The 19,440-nt window shown below is 31.9% G+C and overlaps 1 protein-coding gene across 1 annotated transcript in view; it reads right to left on the bottom strand.

Annotated features, from left to right (window-relative positions):
- The window catches only part of LOC111713697 (semaphorin-1A), a 39,271-nt gene extending 20,086 nt beyond the window's left edge, over positions 1-19,185 (bottom strand). The window contains exons 1-6 of the mRNA XM_023488629.1: positions 18,293-19,185; positions 16,561-16,644; positions 9,602-9,752; positions 8,467-8,560; positions 7,660-7,781; positions 3,705-3,831 (exon numbers count right to left, since the gene is read on the bottom strand). Of these exons, the coding sequence (XP_023344397.1) occupies positions 3,705-3,831; positions 7,660-7,781; positions 8,467-8,560; positions 9,602-9,752; positions 16,561-16,644; positions 18,293-18,303 (589 nt within the window). The 5' untranslated portion in view covers positions 18,304-19,185. The remainder of the gene's footprint in view (positions 1-3,704; positions 3,832-7,659; positions 7,782-8,466; positions 8,561-9,601; positions 9,753-16,560; positions 16,645-18,292) is intronic.
- Positions 19,186-19,440: the final 255 nt, after the last annotated feature.

Here is a 19,440-nt window from a genome sequence, read left to right as displayed (position 1 = left end):
TGACCCAGATAAAGACGAATAGAACCTGGATAGATATGTTCCAAAAACTTGTTATGGAGTAGGTGTTTACTACATGTGTTTCAATAAGAGAGAAAAACCTTGCTGCTAGAACCGTATATTTCATTACCCCACCTCCTCCCCCTCCTCAAAAAACATTTCTTCAAAATATATACCCCTGACCCTCTATACAAAGGAGAAATTCATAAAACACAATTAAGAAAAATCTCAAAGGAGAAGACTGTTTAATCCCACGCTGTTAAAATAAACTTCCCTTTAAAACATATTTTTAGAAAGAATTTAGCTAAAGATTTTAATATGAAATTCAGAGTTTAAATAACAAACAAGCAAATAATTTAATATCACAAGTGGTTTACTGAATATTTCACATCTGTTTTTTTCTTCAGAAAAATGCAAATTGTTTGGAATTGCTTATGAAATATTATCCAATATACATTTTACAATGTAAAATATACAATATACTTTGTATACACTTTATAGTAAGCAGTACACAGTACACTTTATAATATAATATCATTAAACATTATCCCTCTTCAAAAGAATAACCCTGTTTTCAATTCCTTCTTTTGTTAATCTTAATCCACATTCATTTTATCTTGTATTTAGAGTTTATCAGTTTTTGCAGAAGATAAAGAAAACTAAGATATTTGGATAAACCCAGCCAACTGTATTTAATAAACCTTTTAGAACTCCTTTAATATTAATTCATTAGTTCACAAGTTCACAAATCTCGAAATATGTTTTTAATGCTCTCAAAAAACGTGCATCATTTTCTCAATAAAATAAATAGTATTAGAAATTTTGATGAAAATTCATTACTCTCCCTCCTCATGTTTCAAAAAGCTTATAAAAAAAATACCCCAAAATTTTGTATTTTTCCACCTAATTGATTAGGTTTTCAGAGAAAATAAATTATGAAGAATTTAATAACTTTAAAGTTAAAAAAAAAAATATAATTTTCTTCCATTAATATTCTCAATTTTCTCAAACTAACTTTTTTGATGGAACCTTTACAAGAGGAATTCCTCACAATAAAATATTTGAAAATTCAATCTTATAAATGTAAAGTTAAAGAGCGGAATGAACATAAAGTTAAAATGGTTGACTACTCCCGAGTATTAAAGTTTTCTGACAGGAAATGTGTTGAAAGGCAGAAGCCGGAAGAAGGTTGAGATTACAGGAAGAATGTGAGGAAGTGATGTCGTGCAGAAAAGAAAAATAATTAAATTTGCAAGGTTTCACACCAAGAAAAATCTTGGGATCTGACATGAGGAATTAGAAATGGCACAAGGAACTTGAAACAAATGACATAGGACATAGTTTGGTATGATGGATTAGAAACAGTATGAGGGATTAGAAACAGTATGAGGGATTAGAAACAGTATGAGGGATTAGAAACAGTATGAGGGATTAGAAAAGGCACGACTTTAAACAGGGATTAAAAACTGCCGAGAAATTAGAATTAGCAATAGATTAGAATTACCATGAGGGATAATAATTGGCATTAGAAATTAGACACTGATTGAGGTATTAGGAGCAGCATGAGGAATCAAAAATGCTACCGGGAAAATGGCGTGTGGGATTATAAATGCATGAGAAACTAGACACAGCTCCAGAGAATATTAACAGAACTTGACACAGCCTCCTGCCTCAGAGATTAGAAACAGCATAAAAGAACTTGAAATAGCCTCAGAGATTAAAAATAAGCATAAGGAACTTTACACAGCACAAGAGGTTAGAAACAGCATAGGGAACTTCACACAGCACAAGAGGTTAGAAACAGCATAGGGAACTTTACACAGCACAAGAGGTTAGGAACAGCATAGGGAACTTTACACAGCACAAGAGGTTAGAAACAGCATAAGGAACTTTACACAGCACAAGAGATTAGAAACATCATAAAGAACTTTACACAGCGCAGAGATAAGAAACATCATAACGAACTAGACACAGCCTCAGAGATTAGAAACAGCATAAGGAACTTGACACAGCACAAGAGGTTAGAAACAGCATAAGGACCTTGTGACAGCCAGAGAGAATAGAAAAAGTTAAGATCTTAGAGAGAACGCTTGAGGAATAGAAATAGAAATAGAAATATAAAAAGGAGTTAAAAATGACATGAACAATTACGAAATTCATGAAGGATTAGATATGACTTGAGGGATCATTAAAAAAAGAGGGCATGCAACTAGCTGAAGGTAAGTAAAATTTCCTCTAAAAAATTAATCTTATTATGTTTTTTTTTATTTTCTTGAGGTTTATGAAACATACATTTTACAACAACCAACACATTTCTTTCTTTGGATCAAAGTCAAGCTGAACAGAATTTGAAAAGAATTTAAAATTTGATTTAGCTTTCTTCCTTCTCCCTCATCCTTCTAACTGTTCAACCCTGGGAGCAGAGAACGTAACAAATGGAACTATTTAGTTAAACAATAATCAAACTAATGTTACAGAGCTTAACAAAAATTCAAGCCTGGAAATAAATTAGTGAATTGTTAATAACTAGTTATATACAGTTACAAACTTTACATCTTTTTCGAACTATGGCTGATAAAGAATGCATAAAAATCTTATCTTAACAAAATGACTAACTGTAGTTTCTCTATTTTAACAAAAAACAAATTTTCTTCATCCAGTAGCACTATTTTTTATTTAATCTTTTTTCTATAGAAATTTTTTAGTTTTATTTTCTTTAGAGTTAACTGACAAAACTTTACAGATAAATTATTTTACTTCTTTCTTTAGGTAAAAATCTATATAATAAAACAAGACATTCGTATATAATATATATGTTCCCTGTAGCCGGCTAAACAGCTCGACCGAATGGGCTGAACATTTTTGTGGACACTCATGGGTAGCCTGGGGCTAAAAAAAATTGGAATTTTTTTCCACTGGCAACACAGGGACCTTCAGCTAGTAGTTCTTAAATTAATAATCATTATTAAAAATACACATATTCCCCATTCCTTTCTAGAAATACTTCCCTCCTATCTCTTCAGATTTAATATTTTTATTTCCTCCTAGACTTGTCCTCATTAAGTATTTATGAGGGAATGTGAGGGGTTAAACTAAATTTCAAATGTTGGTTTCAACTTTACAATTTTACCAAACAACTTAATAGCAAAGGAAAGGATAATCAGAAAACTGTCTTTTGTAAAAAAGGGGGGTGTCACTAGCAATACAATTAGAAAAAGAAATAATATTAATGAAACTGAATGTTGTTACACATTATGTAACAAAATGTACGTTAGTTTAAGGATGTAACTTAAATGACGACATCAAATTCTTTAAATAAAGAGTTGAAGGCTAATGAATAAACTAATGAATGAACTAATGAATAAACTAATGAATGAACTAATGAATAAACTAATGAATAAACTAATGAATAAACTAATGAATGAACTAATGAATACACTAATGAATGAACTAATAAATACACTAATGAATGAAATAATAAATAAACTAATAAATAAACTAATGAATAAACTAATGAATACACTAATGAATAAACTAATGAATAAACTAATGAATAAACTAATGAATAAACTAATGAAGTAACTAATGAAGTAACTAATGAATAAACTAATGAATAAACTAATGAAAAAACTAATGAATAAACTAATGAATAAACTATCGAATAAACTAATGAATAAACTGATGAAAGAACGAAATATCAAACTAACCTTCTCTGAAGAAAAAGTAAACAAAGTTCTGATCAGCAAAGGATCCGACGAAACTGGGGTTGTTGAAGTACGTAGAGTCAAACTGAGGGGTTCTTAAAGGATCCCTGTACACCAGGGGGTCCACACCCTAGATATATATAAGTAAATACATATATATCTATACGATTCATCGACATATGGTAAAACGACCTAAGGGTAAACAACAAAATTTCATTTAAACTATCTTTTGGTTTTTGACCGTTTGTTTTAAGAAATATATTATATATATAAATAGATAGATAGAAAGATAATAAGATATGTATTTTGTTAAAAAGGGGGTGCAATTCTAAAGCTTTGATTAAAATTGTTCCCATTGTTTAAAAGTGTTTATTGAGTATATATTAGAGTATACAAGTATTTGTGTTAAATATTTGTTACATATATTGCCGCTTGGGTATAATTACACCAATGTTTGATACTTAGAGGGAATACTTGTACCAAGTTTATTAAGGAAGTTTAATATTTAGCATCAAGAGCGATATTATAAAATTTGTTTTAATTTGAGCAGAAATATGACTTAAGTTTTAATCAATTCTTCAATTCTGGAAAATGAGAACTTGAAAAATTCAGAGTTATATTTTTTTTAAATATAAACCTTTTTTTGGTTTCACAAATCAAAAATAATCTTTAAGTCTCCCCCACTCCCCCCAATTTGTTTGCGACTTTTTGAAGAAAATAAAATATGTAAACTTTTATTATTGGATATTTAAATTTTACAATAAAATTTTCTTTAAAAATCAATTTAGCTAATTCTTAAAAATTAGGTTGATATGGTTTCAAGAAACCAGAAGAAACTTAAAGGAAAATATATTTTCTGGAACTTGACTAAGATTAATTTGCATAATTAATTATAAATTTAATAAAGCATGTGTGGGAAAGAGAACAGAATAAAAAAAACGTAAAATGACTTGAATTTTAAGGAATGAGTAGGATATCCTTAAACCTAGATTTGCTGATTTTATTTTCTCTCTTCAAATATCCTTAAATAAGAACTTAGACAGTTATGTTTAATTTTTAGAAGCCTAATTTTTTTCCCGTGAAATAGCGCTAAACTACATACAGTGAACACCAGGAAACTTTTTCAGCATTATTGAGTGTATTTCATGTTCTTACAAAGAAAAAAGAATGCTAGTGTTTTTTTTTTATTTTCACTTAACATGTTGGGGTCTGTTTAGACTGCACAATTACTGTGTCTTATATTCATTTGACTATTTAAAGTCAAAACTTGAGTCTAAAAGTCGCCTTCCTAATCCAGTACAATGCTTCCTAATCCAGTACAATGCTTCCTAATCCAGTACAATGCTTCCTAATCCAGTACAATGCTTCCTAATCCAGTACAATGCTTTTTCTGTTAATCAAGAGGAATTAGATAATTTCTAGGACTGCAAAAGAAATGAAAACTACTTATCCCGGTATTCCAAGCACACAAGTTTTGACCACAAGCTATCTAGTTTAATTTTTGTATTTTTCTTTAAGACTAGATCTGAGATGACAAAACATAAATTGGGGTCGGTTAAGGTTTAGGTAAGAATGATTTATCCTCTCAATAAATCCCCACCTCAACCTCTTTATTACAATCCAATCTAGAAAGAGGGGATTTGACAGGGATACATATATTTTACAATAAAACAAAATTCGGTCTTTTTTTGTGAAGCAATTGAGATTTTTACCGCTAGACTAGGTTCTGGCTTTACCTCTTAATTCCATTTATTTTCCAAACGGGAATTATTTTTTGATTCTGTAGAATACAATCTACGCTTTTACTTTGTTCGTTTCTAGCCCCCACAGTTTCGTTTCCAGCTCCCACAGTTTCGTTTCCAGCTCCCAAAGTTTCGTTTCCAGCTCCCAAAGTTTCGATTCCAGCTCCCAAAGTTTCGTTTCCAGCTCCCAAAGTTTCGTTTCCAACCCCCAAAGTTTAGTTTCCAGCCCCCAAAGTTCAATGTACGCATATTCTAGATTTTTAGGGATTGCCCAAAACCCTTTCCATAGGACAGTAACACTGGGGTTTAAATCTATTCAATTTCTTTTCCAAACGGATTTTTTTTTCCATTCTATAAACTACACTTTTCTATTTTTTTGTTTCAGCTTTTTTCTTCATATCCAGACACCCCCCCCCCATGGAAACCCTTATCTAAAAAAATAAGTATTTTAGGCTTCATTTTTTCAAATCAACTCGCGATGTGGAGAAATGTATTCTTTTATGGGGGGGGGAGGGAGATTTTCCCCCCACAAATGTTGTTGTTGAATACTTTAGCAGGAACAGTATATACCCCTGACCAAAGGGGGGGGGGGTAGGGAATAAAGAACTTTTTATAAGATTAATGTAATTACACTGGCAGAGGGTTTGTAAGGAAGAATAGGATTGGTATTCGACAAAGAAAATTAATCAATTCAGTACACTGCACTCTCAAAATGAGTTCTGTGATTGGAACTTTTATGTTGATATTGTTAATATTGAACGCTTCATCTCGATAACTAATGTGGGAACTTTAAAATTGGAGAATCTACGCAATATCATCAATTAAAGTTATCTCTACAGGGAATGAACATCACGGAATATCGAATAGTAATTAAATTAATCCGTAGGTTGACCTAAGAATAAGATGGAGATTAATGCTTATACTAGATTCACATCACACAAGTTCTCATTAACTATAAGAACTTCAGATTTGATGGAACTTGAACTCATTGGTTAAACCCCTCTTAACTATGTACAACTTCATCAATAAAAAAGAAGAAAATTGGGTGTGCATTATAAAAATCTATTTTACTTGTGGTTCCAGAAATCTATATTTTAGCATGTGTTAAGAATATTTCCTTTTTTCTAATTAAATCATACAACAATTCAATATTTAATTTTAAATTCAATAAATAGTTTTTTCCTCTGTGTGCCGAAAAATTCAATATTTTCTTCATAATTGATTATTTAATGGTGAAGGAAGCTAGAAAGTGGTGGAACAGGGGGAAAATATGCATTATTTACATAATATTTATCCCCTAGGGGGTAAACCTGTGGGGGAATCAAAAGCGTGGGAGGGGGAAAAGAAACCCGAATATAAACTTAGAAATTTCTGTTTCTGTTAAAGGAACAGAAAACCTAGCAAAAAATTAGGTGAAGGAGCCGGGATGGTTTTTTTTATTATCCTACAGTGGTCCTCAGAATAGAGTAGACTACAAGAAGAAATCTATGGTGTATTTTCTGGCTTTTTTTATTATAAAATGATGTTGAAGATCAAGAGATTAATTGTTGCATTGTGGTTTAATATGAAGCACTATGTTCAACGACTAAAAATATAAAATAGCATTTGACTTTCAGAGGATTTAAGTGGCTCGCAAAAATAAAATAATTTATGCTTTTTGGTTTATTATATGTCCCTTAAGTTTGCTTTTATACAACAATACAAATTTTTTTATTCTCTTTCCTCCGTTACGTTTCCTTCAGGAAAAAGTTTGTATTTAATTTAAAGGTTCATAACATAAAACATAAGGCTTTTTGTAGAGTTGTCACTAAGAAGATGAAAAGAGGGAGGGGGAGGAAGTTGTAGTAAATGGTCCAACATGGAATATCTAACGTTACATCCTACCAGTGCCAAGATTGGATAAATTAACCCCTAGCCGTGTCAGCATTTCGTTTAATATTGAACTAACAGAGAGGTATTCATTAGTCAGTGTATTGTGCGATAACCATAACCTTTATAAAGGTTCACATACTTTGGATATTGGATATGCTTACAAAGACGACTGTACTGATTACTGAATTTACTACTCAGGCTTTATTCGTATATTTAGATGGAAGGTAAAATATAAAATTCAATCTTCATATAGATAAATTAAAGTGTTATTTTAAAGCGTAACTGTACTGTACTGTACTGTACTGTACTGTACTGTACTGTACTTATTTTCCTGTACTACACACCTGATAATCAGCTGATGTACCCGCGTACAGTCTATCCCCGTCTAGTACAGCAGTAGAGTTGTGCCGGGGACTGTAAGGACATTTACCAACACCCTTCACCTCATTCGTCATCAGGTAGTTGCCTAAAATTACATTGGGTTATCCATTGACCTAAATTTACATTTTCACTACGGTAAAGGCCTTGTCTGATCAAAAATGATTTTTTAGTTGTTGGTATCATCTATGTAATAAAGCTCTTGTATTTGTGTTTGTAATGCAAGGAAAGTTATTTCAGAGGTGTACGCATCTTTTGTACTGCAGTGTACTGTCACTGGGCGGTAATGTAAACACAAGACGGATGTCGAAGCCTAACATGTGATCCATCTTTCACATAAATAATCAATGAAATATTCTGGTCAAAGGAAACTATTATGTGAATTATCAAAATTATCAAAATTCAATGCTTTTTACCTCCTCGGATACCAAACGAACACTGAGGCATCTATTCTTGTTTACAAATTCCGTCCAGCGAGAACTGGTTTCAATATGTACGCAGAGTATACGCAACTGCAATTAACTTTCCTTGCATTACATTCTTGGTCAAACGAATGGGCTTATGAGCGAACCCTTTAGTAACCCGGGGGTAAAATAGGCTAAAAAAAGTAGAAATATTTTTCGGGCAACGCCGGGCACTTCAGCTATTAACACATAACAAGATAAGACCAAAATAAAAAAAAATCTTGCAAGTTGATCTCAAATGCTCAACCTTTCAAAAGTCATGTATTTAGATAAATAATTGCTGAAATTATACGCAAAACTTTAATTTACCTGCGTCTTCAACATAATCCCTACAAATAGGTTTGTACGCATTTGTTCCACAGATCAAGTAGCGTCCTGCGTCATTCTCGTACTTTTTCAAAACCTGAAATATATCAAACTTAAAAACATCAGCAGAATAATTATTTACAGAAAACAATCAACAATTAAGTCCAAATATTAAAAAAAAGTTAATTTTAGAATTACAAGACAGTCTCCTAAGAAATAGAAGAAAAAAATATTATTAATTCGCTTGAAAAATCTAATATTAGGATAGAAGAGGCAACAAGTGTTTTTGTATAAATCCTTTCATTTGAGAAATCAAATTTAATATCTGTAACCTGTGTACTAAACAAATATGAATTTCAATAGGATTTTATATTGTCTTAAATTATCTATTTAAAAAAGGCAATACGTTATTAAGAACGTCAAATTCATCATTTTGCCCTGGTAATTTTCTTTTTCACAAACTCAAAGGGGCGCCGTATTCCCTTGTTAGAAACGAAAAATTATTAGAATTTTCCATAAAAATCGCTTCTGGACTAGAGACGAAATTTATTGCGAGGCATGTCGGATTCACAACACGGCCCTTAAAATGGGTAGCTAAAAATTTGACTATCTTTAAAAATGTTCCGGATTTTTGAATAAAATGTAAGAAATCAACACTTTTAAAGTTACAATAAAAACAACATCTTTCCCATTATTGATAATTAAAGGTTTAAAAGGGTACTCTTGTGAATTGGACTTGCCACTCTTTCAACGAAGGAAATTACGTCTAGTCTCAATTTAAGAAATCCTATTCGACATTTGTCATTATTCAATGTTAATCTGAGATATCTAACTATCAATCATGAGATTAATTAAGAACTGGAAGATCAAAATTAGCTTTAAATGTCAATATAAATTGCACAAAGGCTCCTTAATCAATCAATCAATCAATCAATCAATCATCTGATTTTGTCCAAATCAAGCTCTCTTCAAATTTAATACAAATCTATCAATCACTTAATAATTGAAAGCTCTCCATGACAATATTCTCTAGATCAGCTTTACAAATGACATAATCGGAGACATTTTTTTTCTGGATTTATTTTTCACTATGGTCAATTTATGTATAACTTTAACCGCTAGGTTAGGATATTCAGGAAATCATAATAAATACCTTGAGATCATGTACATTAAGCTTGTAGAGTAGGTTTCTGCCCCCGACTAGAAAACTATCTCCATCTCTAAGAACAACTGAGAAATAGTCCTGGCTAGTTTTATTCCCACGGAACACGGAGTAATCAAACCTCTCCCTAGAAGCCATACACTTAGATCAATCTAGATTAACTTTGAACTTATAAACAGTTTATTTTATATTACAAAATACAAAGGGAATTTCAAGTGCCCCTATCACTATAGTTTCAGTAGAAGTGAATATTTCCATTAACTGTTAGGGCCAAATAAAGGATTAATTGGATAATGAGATAAGTAGAAAGAAAGATGTTACCACCATATAATTTCTATTGGTTCAGAATAGACAGCAAACACACGGCTAAACCCTGATAGGATCAGGCGCTAATGGAATCGGCATACAAGTGTGCTATATAAAGTGTTGTGTCCGATTCACAATGGTACTCTTCAAGTGAGACAAATTTATCAAAGGAAACTCTTGGTAAGACAAGGGGAGAATGAATGTAAGGGTGAGAATTAAATTAAAATTCCTAAATCATCCTGAGCTAGGGTGGATTCGTCGATGTTCAAGAAGGAATGTGAAATTGGATTTCAGGGGCATCCCTCTTCTAAATAATTCCTTCAAACTCTTTTTTTTAAATCAATAAAAATAGAAAACTGTTTTTCATCATTACTACTCAGAATGTTTTCCAGCGAAACTTAATATTTCCATAAAACTCTTAATTTTTCAAAATCCATATATCTTTGAAACTTTTTTAACTTTACCCATTTTATCTAGCAGAATTCATAGTTTGACATTTCAAATGTCTACGACATCAGATTGCAAAGATATAAGATCTAAAAATAACTAAAATTAGTTCCATTCCTTTAGAAAAAAAAGGCTATACGAATAGAAACCCATCTTGCAAGTCTGGAAGACTATACACCCCTGCCAAGTCTGGGAGAATAAACACCCCTGTCTGAAAGTCTGGGAGAATCTACACCCCGGCTTGAAAGTCATGGAGAATATACACCCCTGCTTAAAAGTCTGGAAGAATAAATACCCCTGCCAAGTCTGGGAGTATAAACACCCCTGTCTGCAAGTCCGGGAGAATAAACACCCCAACCTGAAAGTCATAGAGAATATACGCTCCTGCTTTAAAGTCTGGGACAATGTACACCCCTGACTACAAGTCTGGGAGAATAAACACCCATGTCTGAAAGTCTGGTAGAATAAACACCCCTGCCTGAAAGTCTGGGAGAATATATACCCCAGCCTGAAAGTCGTGGAGAACATACATCCCTGCTTAAAAGTCTGAGAGAATATTCACCCCTGCCTAAAAGTTTGGGAGAATATACACCCCTGCATTAAAGTCTGGGAGAATATACACCCCTGCATTAAAAGAATAAAGACCCATGCATTAACGTCTGGGAGAGTATGCACCCCTGTAGGAAAGTCTGGGAGGACTACACCCCTGCATTAAAGTCTGGGAGAATATACAGTCCTGCATTCGAGTCTGGGAGATCATACACCCCTGTCTGAAAGTCTTTGAGAATATAAACCCCTGCATTAACGTCTGGGGGATTATACACCCCTGTCTGAAAGTCAGGGAGAATGTACACCCCTGTATTTAAGTCTGAGAGAATGTACACCCCTGAAGGAATAAAATAATTATTTGGAGACCAGGGATAGAGACAGGACGTGATCTTAATATCCTTGCTTCCATCAAATTTCCATATTTTACCGACAGCAGGAAAATATTTTCTTTTATAAAATTGAAAGAAAATGGTGAGAGACAACCAACTTATTTGAATGGAATATCACAAATTGGAATCAACGAAAGTTTTGGTCGTACAAGGAATGTAATATCCGCCATCTTCTATATAAACATTCAATTGTTGCATAAATCTAACAGCATTTTATCTTCGATTTACAATTTTTTTTGTGCATTTTCAAAATAACGAAAATAAAATTTTTTGAAGACAATTTTATATAATTCGAATCATCCATAAACCTTCCCTGGGGTCATGTGAGGTCGTACAAAAAATTTGGATCCGACCGTTTCGACGTTTATCGGTTAGACAAATCTGAGCTGGTAACTCTTATATTGTGGATATCGAGATCAATGGTTGATCTTGATCTTGTGCAGATTAACTTAATTTTTATTTGATATCCCGCATGGTAGTCTTACCCAGTAATAGGTATCAGGGGTGGTATAACTGAAATAAAGAGATTAGGCATTGATCCTCCGGTTTAAAGTGCTCATGGCGAATTTCAAAATCAAGCGAGTACTCAACACAAAGTTCCCAGCTGAGACGATATTCCGAAAATCGGTTGATATTAACAATATTGTCAGACTATGAAGGTAATCCGTGTCCAGGTTCCAAATCCAAATTCAGCTTATGTTTTTTTACTATTTGGTAGACTAAATATTATTTAGTCTACCAAAAAAAATGTTTAAAATTGTTTTCTTTATTTACCAATTCTAAATTTTCTTTGTATAGAAATGTACGTCTTCTTTATATCTTATTAGGTGTCACTTTATATAAGTGTTTTTAAAGCAAAAATTGAAATGTTTTTGTTGATTTTTAGCTACTTGAATCCAGCACAGAAAGACGGTAAAGGGAGAAAACTTGACTTTTAAAGAGAAATTTGAAATTTAAATTTTTTAAATATTTCCCCGAATTCTCAGATATTTCAATACTAGAGTTTAAATTGTTAATAACCCTCAATTAATTATGAACAATAACTTTCAATAGAATTTCCAATTTTCCGATAAGACAAATTTACAATTGAAAGGTTGAGATATGGGGTATTCCAGACTTGGAACAATGTTAGTTCTCGTGGCGTGTGTAAAAAGAAAGAGAGGGAATGAACTTATCATCAGTATTTTACAAAAGAGTCACACTAAACACTTAATTTTAGTTTTTAATTTTTGTAGTTTAAATGCGAAAATATGAACAATATCTAAAAATCACTACAGAAGTCAGACTTTAGATTCACGAGAAATATGCTTTATATTCTAATATTTTGTCCAATCTAAAATTCATTGGTTGTTCCTTTCAATTCTAACAATGAATGCAAATGTGCTCTCTAGTTTGATCGGCTTGGCTTGCAGGAAGTTTGACAAATTTCAAAATTGAATGTTTAAACGTATAAAATCTGCATCTAACAGTAACAAAGTCAATAAAATCTTCCTCATTTAGTATCACAGTCCATAAAATCTGCCAAATAGTATCTCAATTCTCAGTCCATAAAATCTGTCACATATAGTATCTCAGTCCATAAATTCTGTCGCATATAGTATCTCAGTCCATAAAATCTGTCACATATAGTTTCTCAGTCCATGGAATCTGCAACATATAGTATCTCAGTCCATGGAATCTGCCACATATAGTATCTCAGTCCATGGAATCTGCAACATATAGTTTCTCAGTCCATGGAATCTGCAACATATAGTATCTCAGTCCATGGAATCTGCCACATATAGTATCTAAGTCCATAAAATTTGTCACATATAGTATCTCAATCCATAAAATCTGTCACACATAGTATCTCAGTCCATAAAATCTGCAACATAAAGTATTGTTGTTTATGCAATGCCACAAAGTGAAGTCTTAAACCTGCGATTCAATCTCTAAATGAACCTCTGCACTATGTCAAAATGTTGACTAGAATTAAATAAAATTCTAACCTAATAGATACCAATCTAAAAGTAATGGAGTCTGACAGAGATGAGACAGATTTAGGCTTCTAAGATTAGTCTCAATATGTTTTCTTCCATTTCTATTCAACCAATTCAATAATTGATTTTCCACCAAGAAAATGTTTTCATTCTCTTTCTCTCTCTCCACCTGTCAGACAATATTTACATCTTTTATACTTCTATTGCAAGAAACTTACTTCATTCAACAAGATAAATCATTCAATTTTGGAAAAACTAAAATAACAGAGAAATGATAACAAAAAGAGCACAAATCCAAAAAAAATGTTTTCAGGAAACCTACATTAATTTGGTGACATGAGCTTTAACACATATTTTACAGGGGTGTTTATTTTCATAAATAAAGTACAGATGAGAAAGTAAAAATTTACTTTTGTGACAAATCTTTTCCCAGGGCAACATAATCCCCCCCCCCAAAAAAAATCAAATAAATTAAGGTCTCTAGGGCAATATTTTGCCCCTGTTAAATCGTGAAACTTTCACCCCACAGTGTTAAACTGTGTAATTCTATACAATACGACCCCCTGCTTACATGCACTATATGCAGACACACAATGTGATAAAACTTTAAAAGATAACTTGAATTTGTAACTCTATAGGGATTAAATTATGATATTAACAAATGAATGGGACCAACACAATGGATTTAGACATAAGATAGAAAATATATTCTGGTTCCTTTCTTAAACAGGACCAGAAAATAACGCTGCCTATACTGAACTTAAAAGGAGAAAACAATTTAAAACTGTACTTAATCTAAGTTTCTGCTGCTTTTACTTTGCCTGCTGTAGATGCAAAGGTCTAGTTGTGTATCTAAATTTACTGCAGCAGTATCTAATACCATAAAACACTGTGAGAACCTCTTCTATTAATTTCACTCAGGGAATCTAAAGCCAGAAACTTGATGCAAAAAATGCATTTAGTTTATCCATAAATATAATTAAATGAAACCATTCAACCCTTTCCAAGTTGAAGTCTAAACTGCAATTTTGAAAACTTTAATCTAAACATATTTCTTTTCTTTACTTCCTCGGAATCAAGAGAAAATACTTGTTAGAATTTATATTATATTGCTAAAAATTTCAAAAAATTCACAATTTCTCAAAATATAACCTTAAATTTCTTTTTAGAAAATCCTCTTAATCAGAATATGATTTAATTTTGAGGATTTTGAACCGTGAGAATCCTTTAATCTTGCATATGAGAATGAAATTAAGTTTAGTTGAGAGAGATCCAAGTTATAATTAATTATGTGCATTCTGCGCACATAAACTTGTACTTAGAGAGTTAAACTATTGGGGGGTAAAATATCAAATACTAGGCTAGAGGGGTGCTTCGCGACCTTTTTTAAATTCAGCATGTAAATTTTGCTTATGTAGTCGGCCATTTTTTTTCAATGAAAAAAATATGAATTTTTCTGTTTGAATTAGTGTATTTTTAAAAGTAATATATTTAGCAACCAGCTATAAATCTTCCTGGGTGTCTTATGACTTGCCAGGAAGAAGTTAGGCTCTATCGGTTCAGCTGGGTTAATGGTTAATTGATGTTAACATACAGTCAGACAAGCCAAATATTTATTATTTAAGAAGGTGAAGGATGGTGGAAGGTGCTCTCTAATTTGGTTTACTTCAAAAGCTCAAGGATTGATCAGTAAATTTTGACTTGTCCAGTGTTTAAACTTTTAAATAATCTTCAAACTAATGTTTTAAAAGCTGGCAACATGTGTCAAAACCAAGTAACAAACGAGTACTGAACAAGATGTATGTTTTCCTCCTAAGAACTTTCGTTTTTCATTAATTTAAAGTGTCCATCAAATCAATTAAAAAAACAGATAATAGCAAAGAAAACAAGATGTAAAATGACACCAACTAAGGACAAGCTACTCAATTAAAAAAAAAAACAGATAATAGCAAAGAAAACAAGAAGTAAAATGACACTACCTCAAGACTAGCTACTCAATTAAAGAAAACAGATAATAGCAAAGAAAACAAGAAGTAAAATGACACTACCTCAAGACTAACTACTCAATTAAAAAAACAGATAATAGCAAAGAAAACAAGAAGTAAAATGACACTACCTTAGAACTAGCTACTCAATTAAAAAAAGAAATAGATAATAGCAAAGATAACAAGAAATAAAATGACACTACCTTAGGACTAGCTACTCAATTAAAAAGACAGATAATAGCAAAGAAAACAAGAAGTAAAATGAAACTACCTCAGGACTAGCTACTCAATTATAAAAACAGGTAATAGCAAAGAAAACAAGAAGTAAAATGACACTACCTTAGGACTAGGTACTAAATTAAAAAACAGATAATAGCAGAAAAAACAAGATGTAAAATGACACTACCCTAGGACTAGCTACTCAATTAAAAAGACAGATAATAGCAAAGAAAACAAGAAGTAAAATGACACTACCTCAGAACTAGGTACTCAATTAAAAACAGATAATAGAAGAGAAAACAAGAAGTAAAATGACACTACCCCAGGACTAACTACTCAATTAAAAAGACAGATAATAGCAAAGAAAACAAGAAGTAAAATGACACTACCTCAGAACTAGGTACTCAATTAAAAACAGATAATAGAAGAGAAAACAAGAAGTAAAATGACACTACCCCAGGACTAACTACTCTATTAAAAAGACAGATAATAGCAAAGAAAACAAGAAGTAAAATGACACTACCCCAGAACTAACTACTTAATTAAAAGTTAACAGATAATGTAATAAATGTTAAGTTGCTTGAGCTTCAGGGAAAACAAAAAATTAGTTTCCTAGTTTTAATTATCTTTATAAGTAGAACTATTTACGACTTTCTGAAAAAAATGTGTTTAATACAAATTATTATTATGTAGAAAAAGAGTTGGAATGATATACCAACTCTAATATATAATGACCTACCACTCTAAAATACTCTTAACAATAATACAAACTGAAGACTTAATATTAAGGTTGCAGAAACGATTTCCAACCGTACCCTTTAAAACTTCATCAGAATAACAAGGAGGCAGCTTTTGTTCTTTGTCTCTGCAGAATAAACCGCATGTCTCTTTTACAAAGAAACTAACAATAATAGAAAATGAAAAAGAATTTAGCTTGAAAGACAAGGATTTAAGAAAAAGGTTAAAAGAACAAGCCTCTCTGTATACATAAAGGAAAACTTGAAATTACGCTTACAGTTCCTTAAGTGTACTGCAGTGTACTGTTGAGTAGAAGTGTATGCCTAGGTTGAAGATACAGTCTAGGAGATTTATTTTCCTGCCACCCGGTCAGCACACACTCAACCCACACAGCCAGGTATACAACCCTAAACAATTAGTGAATGAGTTGATGGTTGATGAGTGATAAGTTGATGAGATGATGAGATAATGAGATGACGAGTTGGTGAGATGACGAGTTGGTGAGTTGACGAATTGGTGAGCTGGTGAGTTGGTGAGTTGATGGGTGATAAGTTGATGAGTTGATGAAAGGTAGAGTGATGACTTGATGAGTTGATGACCAAATGAATAAATGAACAAATGAACAAATGAACAAATGAACAGATGAACAAATAAACAAATAAACAAACGAGCAAACAAACAAACGAACAAACGAACATATGAACAAATGAACAAATGAATAAGAGAACAAACGCACAAACGAACAAAATAATAAAATAATGTACGAACAAATAAATGAAGTAATTAAGAAATTCTCATCTAAGAAGAAGTTTGTATGATGGTTTTATCAAATCATCAAAATGCTGTCTAAAATGATTATTGACATTGTTAAATTATGATGCTACATGATTCACAAAAATAACACAAAATTTCCAAAAAGCATCAAAAAACGAGATAAGTCAGTAATGTTAGGAGAAAGTATATGCTGATCAAAAACAAAAGTAATCTACCAATCCCTCTCCATTTACAGTTTAGATAAACAAGTTTTTCTTTTCAAAAAGTTTAAAATTTCCCACGCTCACGGAAAGTTTTGTAGAAAAAAAACATACATATTTATTTACTGCTTAGAGGTGAACCTTTCATAATTACACTATTAACCAGATTCAGTTTTCAATTCTCAAAATGTTGTTGATTTTTGAGTAAGAAAATCGTATGACAGATTAAAAATCATTTATATTTATCTGTATTTGTAATCAGAGACGGATCGTTTTCATTTTTTGAACAATAATCGTTTCGTTTCGTTTCGTTTTAAAAACGACGGAGAAAAAACGAAACAGACGATTTTAAAAACGGTAGTTTTTAAAATCAAAAAATAAAGTTTAGTTTTAGTTCGTCGTTATGTTTACGAAGGAAGGTAGGTCGTGTTTAATTTGACGATCGTTAACCCTTCGTTAACAACATTTTTGAGACAAAATACTCTTAGGTCGGAAAACCTTACACCGAAAAAATTCACGTTATTAACATTTTTGACAACATTCATAAACTTATCTTCTTGAAAAAAAGTTTAAATTAATTGTCGTAAAACTCAGATTCATCAGTTAAATTTTTTTGTCTTTAAAAAGTTCAAAACGAGCGATTCGTTTGTTGTGACCCATCGTTTTTTCCTTAAAAAAATCAAAACGATAAAAACCGAATAGCGAAACGAAAAAGGATCTTTTTCGATTGTTTTTTTTTTTTAACAATTATTGGTAATTTTTAGCGAATATTTGTATTTAATGGTTGATAAAGAAATCATGCACGGCTTAAAGAAAATAAATTCATAAAAGTTTCTCATTTTGATTTTTAGATGTTGGTCATAAAAAACAATTTACACTTAAATAAATTTTCTTTAAAAAAAAGTTTTTTTCCAATTAAAAAAAAGTCTGATAATAGATAAGGCAGGAAAATTAAAAAGAATAAAATAAACTCAAAAAAATCTATCGTTTGAAAACAGATCCAGAAACCATAAACCTAATGGAAATCATACTTAATATTAAGTTTGTTAAGAATAAGGATCATATTAAAAAAGTAAATTACCAAATAATCATGGTCCAATTAAGATTGATAACCAGGATATGTATCACAGTGAAGAGGGGGCCAGTATGGAGCCCCACAGCAGCCAGTCTTTGTTAGATTTTTGCATTCTTATCACAATTCACAATTTCACCATTTTCCACCAAAGTTAAGAATTCTAAACATCCTTGTCTTAACGCTAATACTGCTAGGCTACACCTTGTTCAAGAAAAGGGGTCCTTGTATTTGAGGTAAATAACCCCTCTGATGTCTGAGTATGTCTGTTGTACCCCCTCCCTGGGAATACTAACTCACAACTTCGATTTTCCGAGGAGCAGACTCATATACCTAGGCTTTCCTGTCCAAACACACACACTCTGGCTAGAATTCCATATCAGCCTGAAATCCAATAAATCCGCAATGTATTACTGTACGCCATGTTTTTCGGATATTGTAAGTTGAATATTTGGTGGATTTTCTCCGTTGAGTCTCCGCTATTTCAGGCTCTGTTTGGGGTGGAGTACACAAGTATGGGCTGATAGTTGAGACAGGGAGGCTCTTCTATAGAGTCCAACAACATACACGGTTACGGATTGTTAACTTGATGCTAGCAGCTGGGATAATTTTTATTACATCATATCTAAAAAAATACAGACACAGGTTTACACTAGAATTTAAACACAATACAATGAGAAAAACGAGGAGAATTTACGATAGAAAAGCTAGAAAATGTTTCCGTTATCTCGATACAAATCTTACACTTTCCCTTTCAGTACAAATAAGGGGCGTGTCATGGACCATGTGTGTATGTGTGAGATCTCAACCCTTTAGCACGCATGCTTGCCCGTAACATCAGCAGTCTGTCTGTTTCTGCTGGAATTGAATTCGTCTCCTGAAATAGGAATTTATTAAAAATTAAACAATTAGTTTATTTCATATTTAAAAGCATAATCTAAATAAAAGCACAGCTTTACTAGACATACAAATGGAATACAAAAGTAAAAAGATAAGAAAAGGAAGAAAGAAAGAGAACAAAAATGGGAGGGGGGGGGATGATTTGGGGAAAAAAATATTAAAAAAATTGAGCATCAAACCAAAAAATCTTTCATTTTTCCCTCAAAATAATTAAGTTTTCCTATTTTCCGGAATAAATTGCGCCGATACAAAGAAAA

This window comes from Eurytemora carolleeae, unplaced genomic scaffold (genome assembly GCF_000591075.1).
Source record: "Eurytemora carolleeae unplaced genomic scaffold, Eaff_2.0 scaffold1457, whole genome shotgun sequence".
NCBI lineage: Eukaryota > Metazoa > Arthropoda > Copepoda > Calanoida > Temoridae > Eurytemora > Eurytemora carolleeae.
Note: the sequence above shows the minus strand (reverse complement) of the source record. Positions and strands in the feature narration are given on the sequence as shown.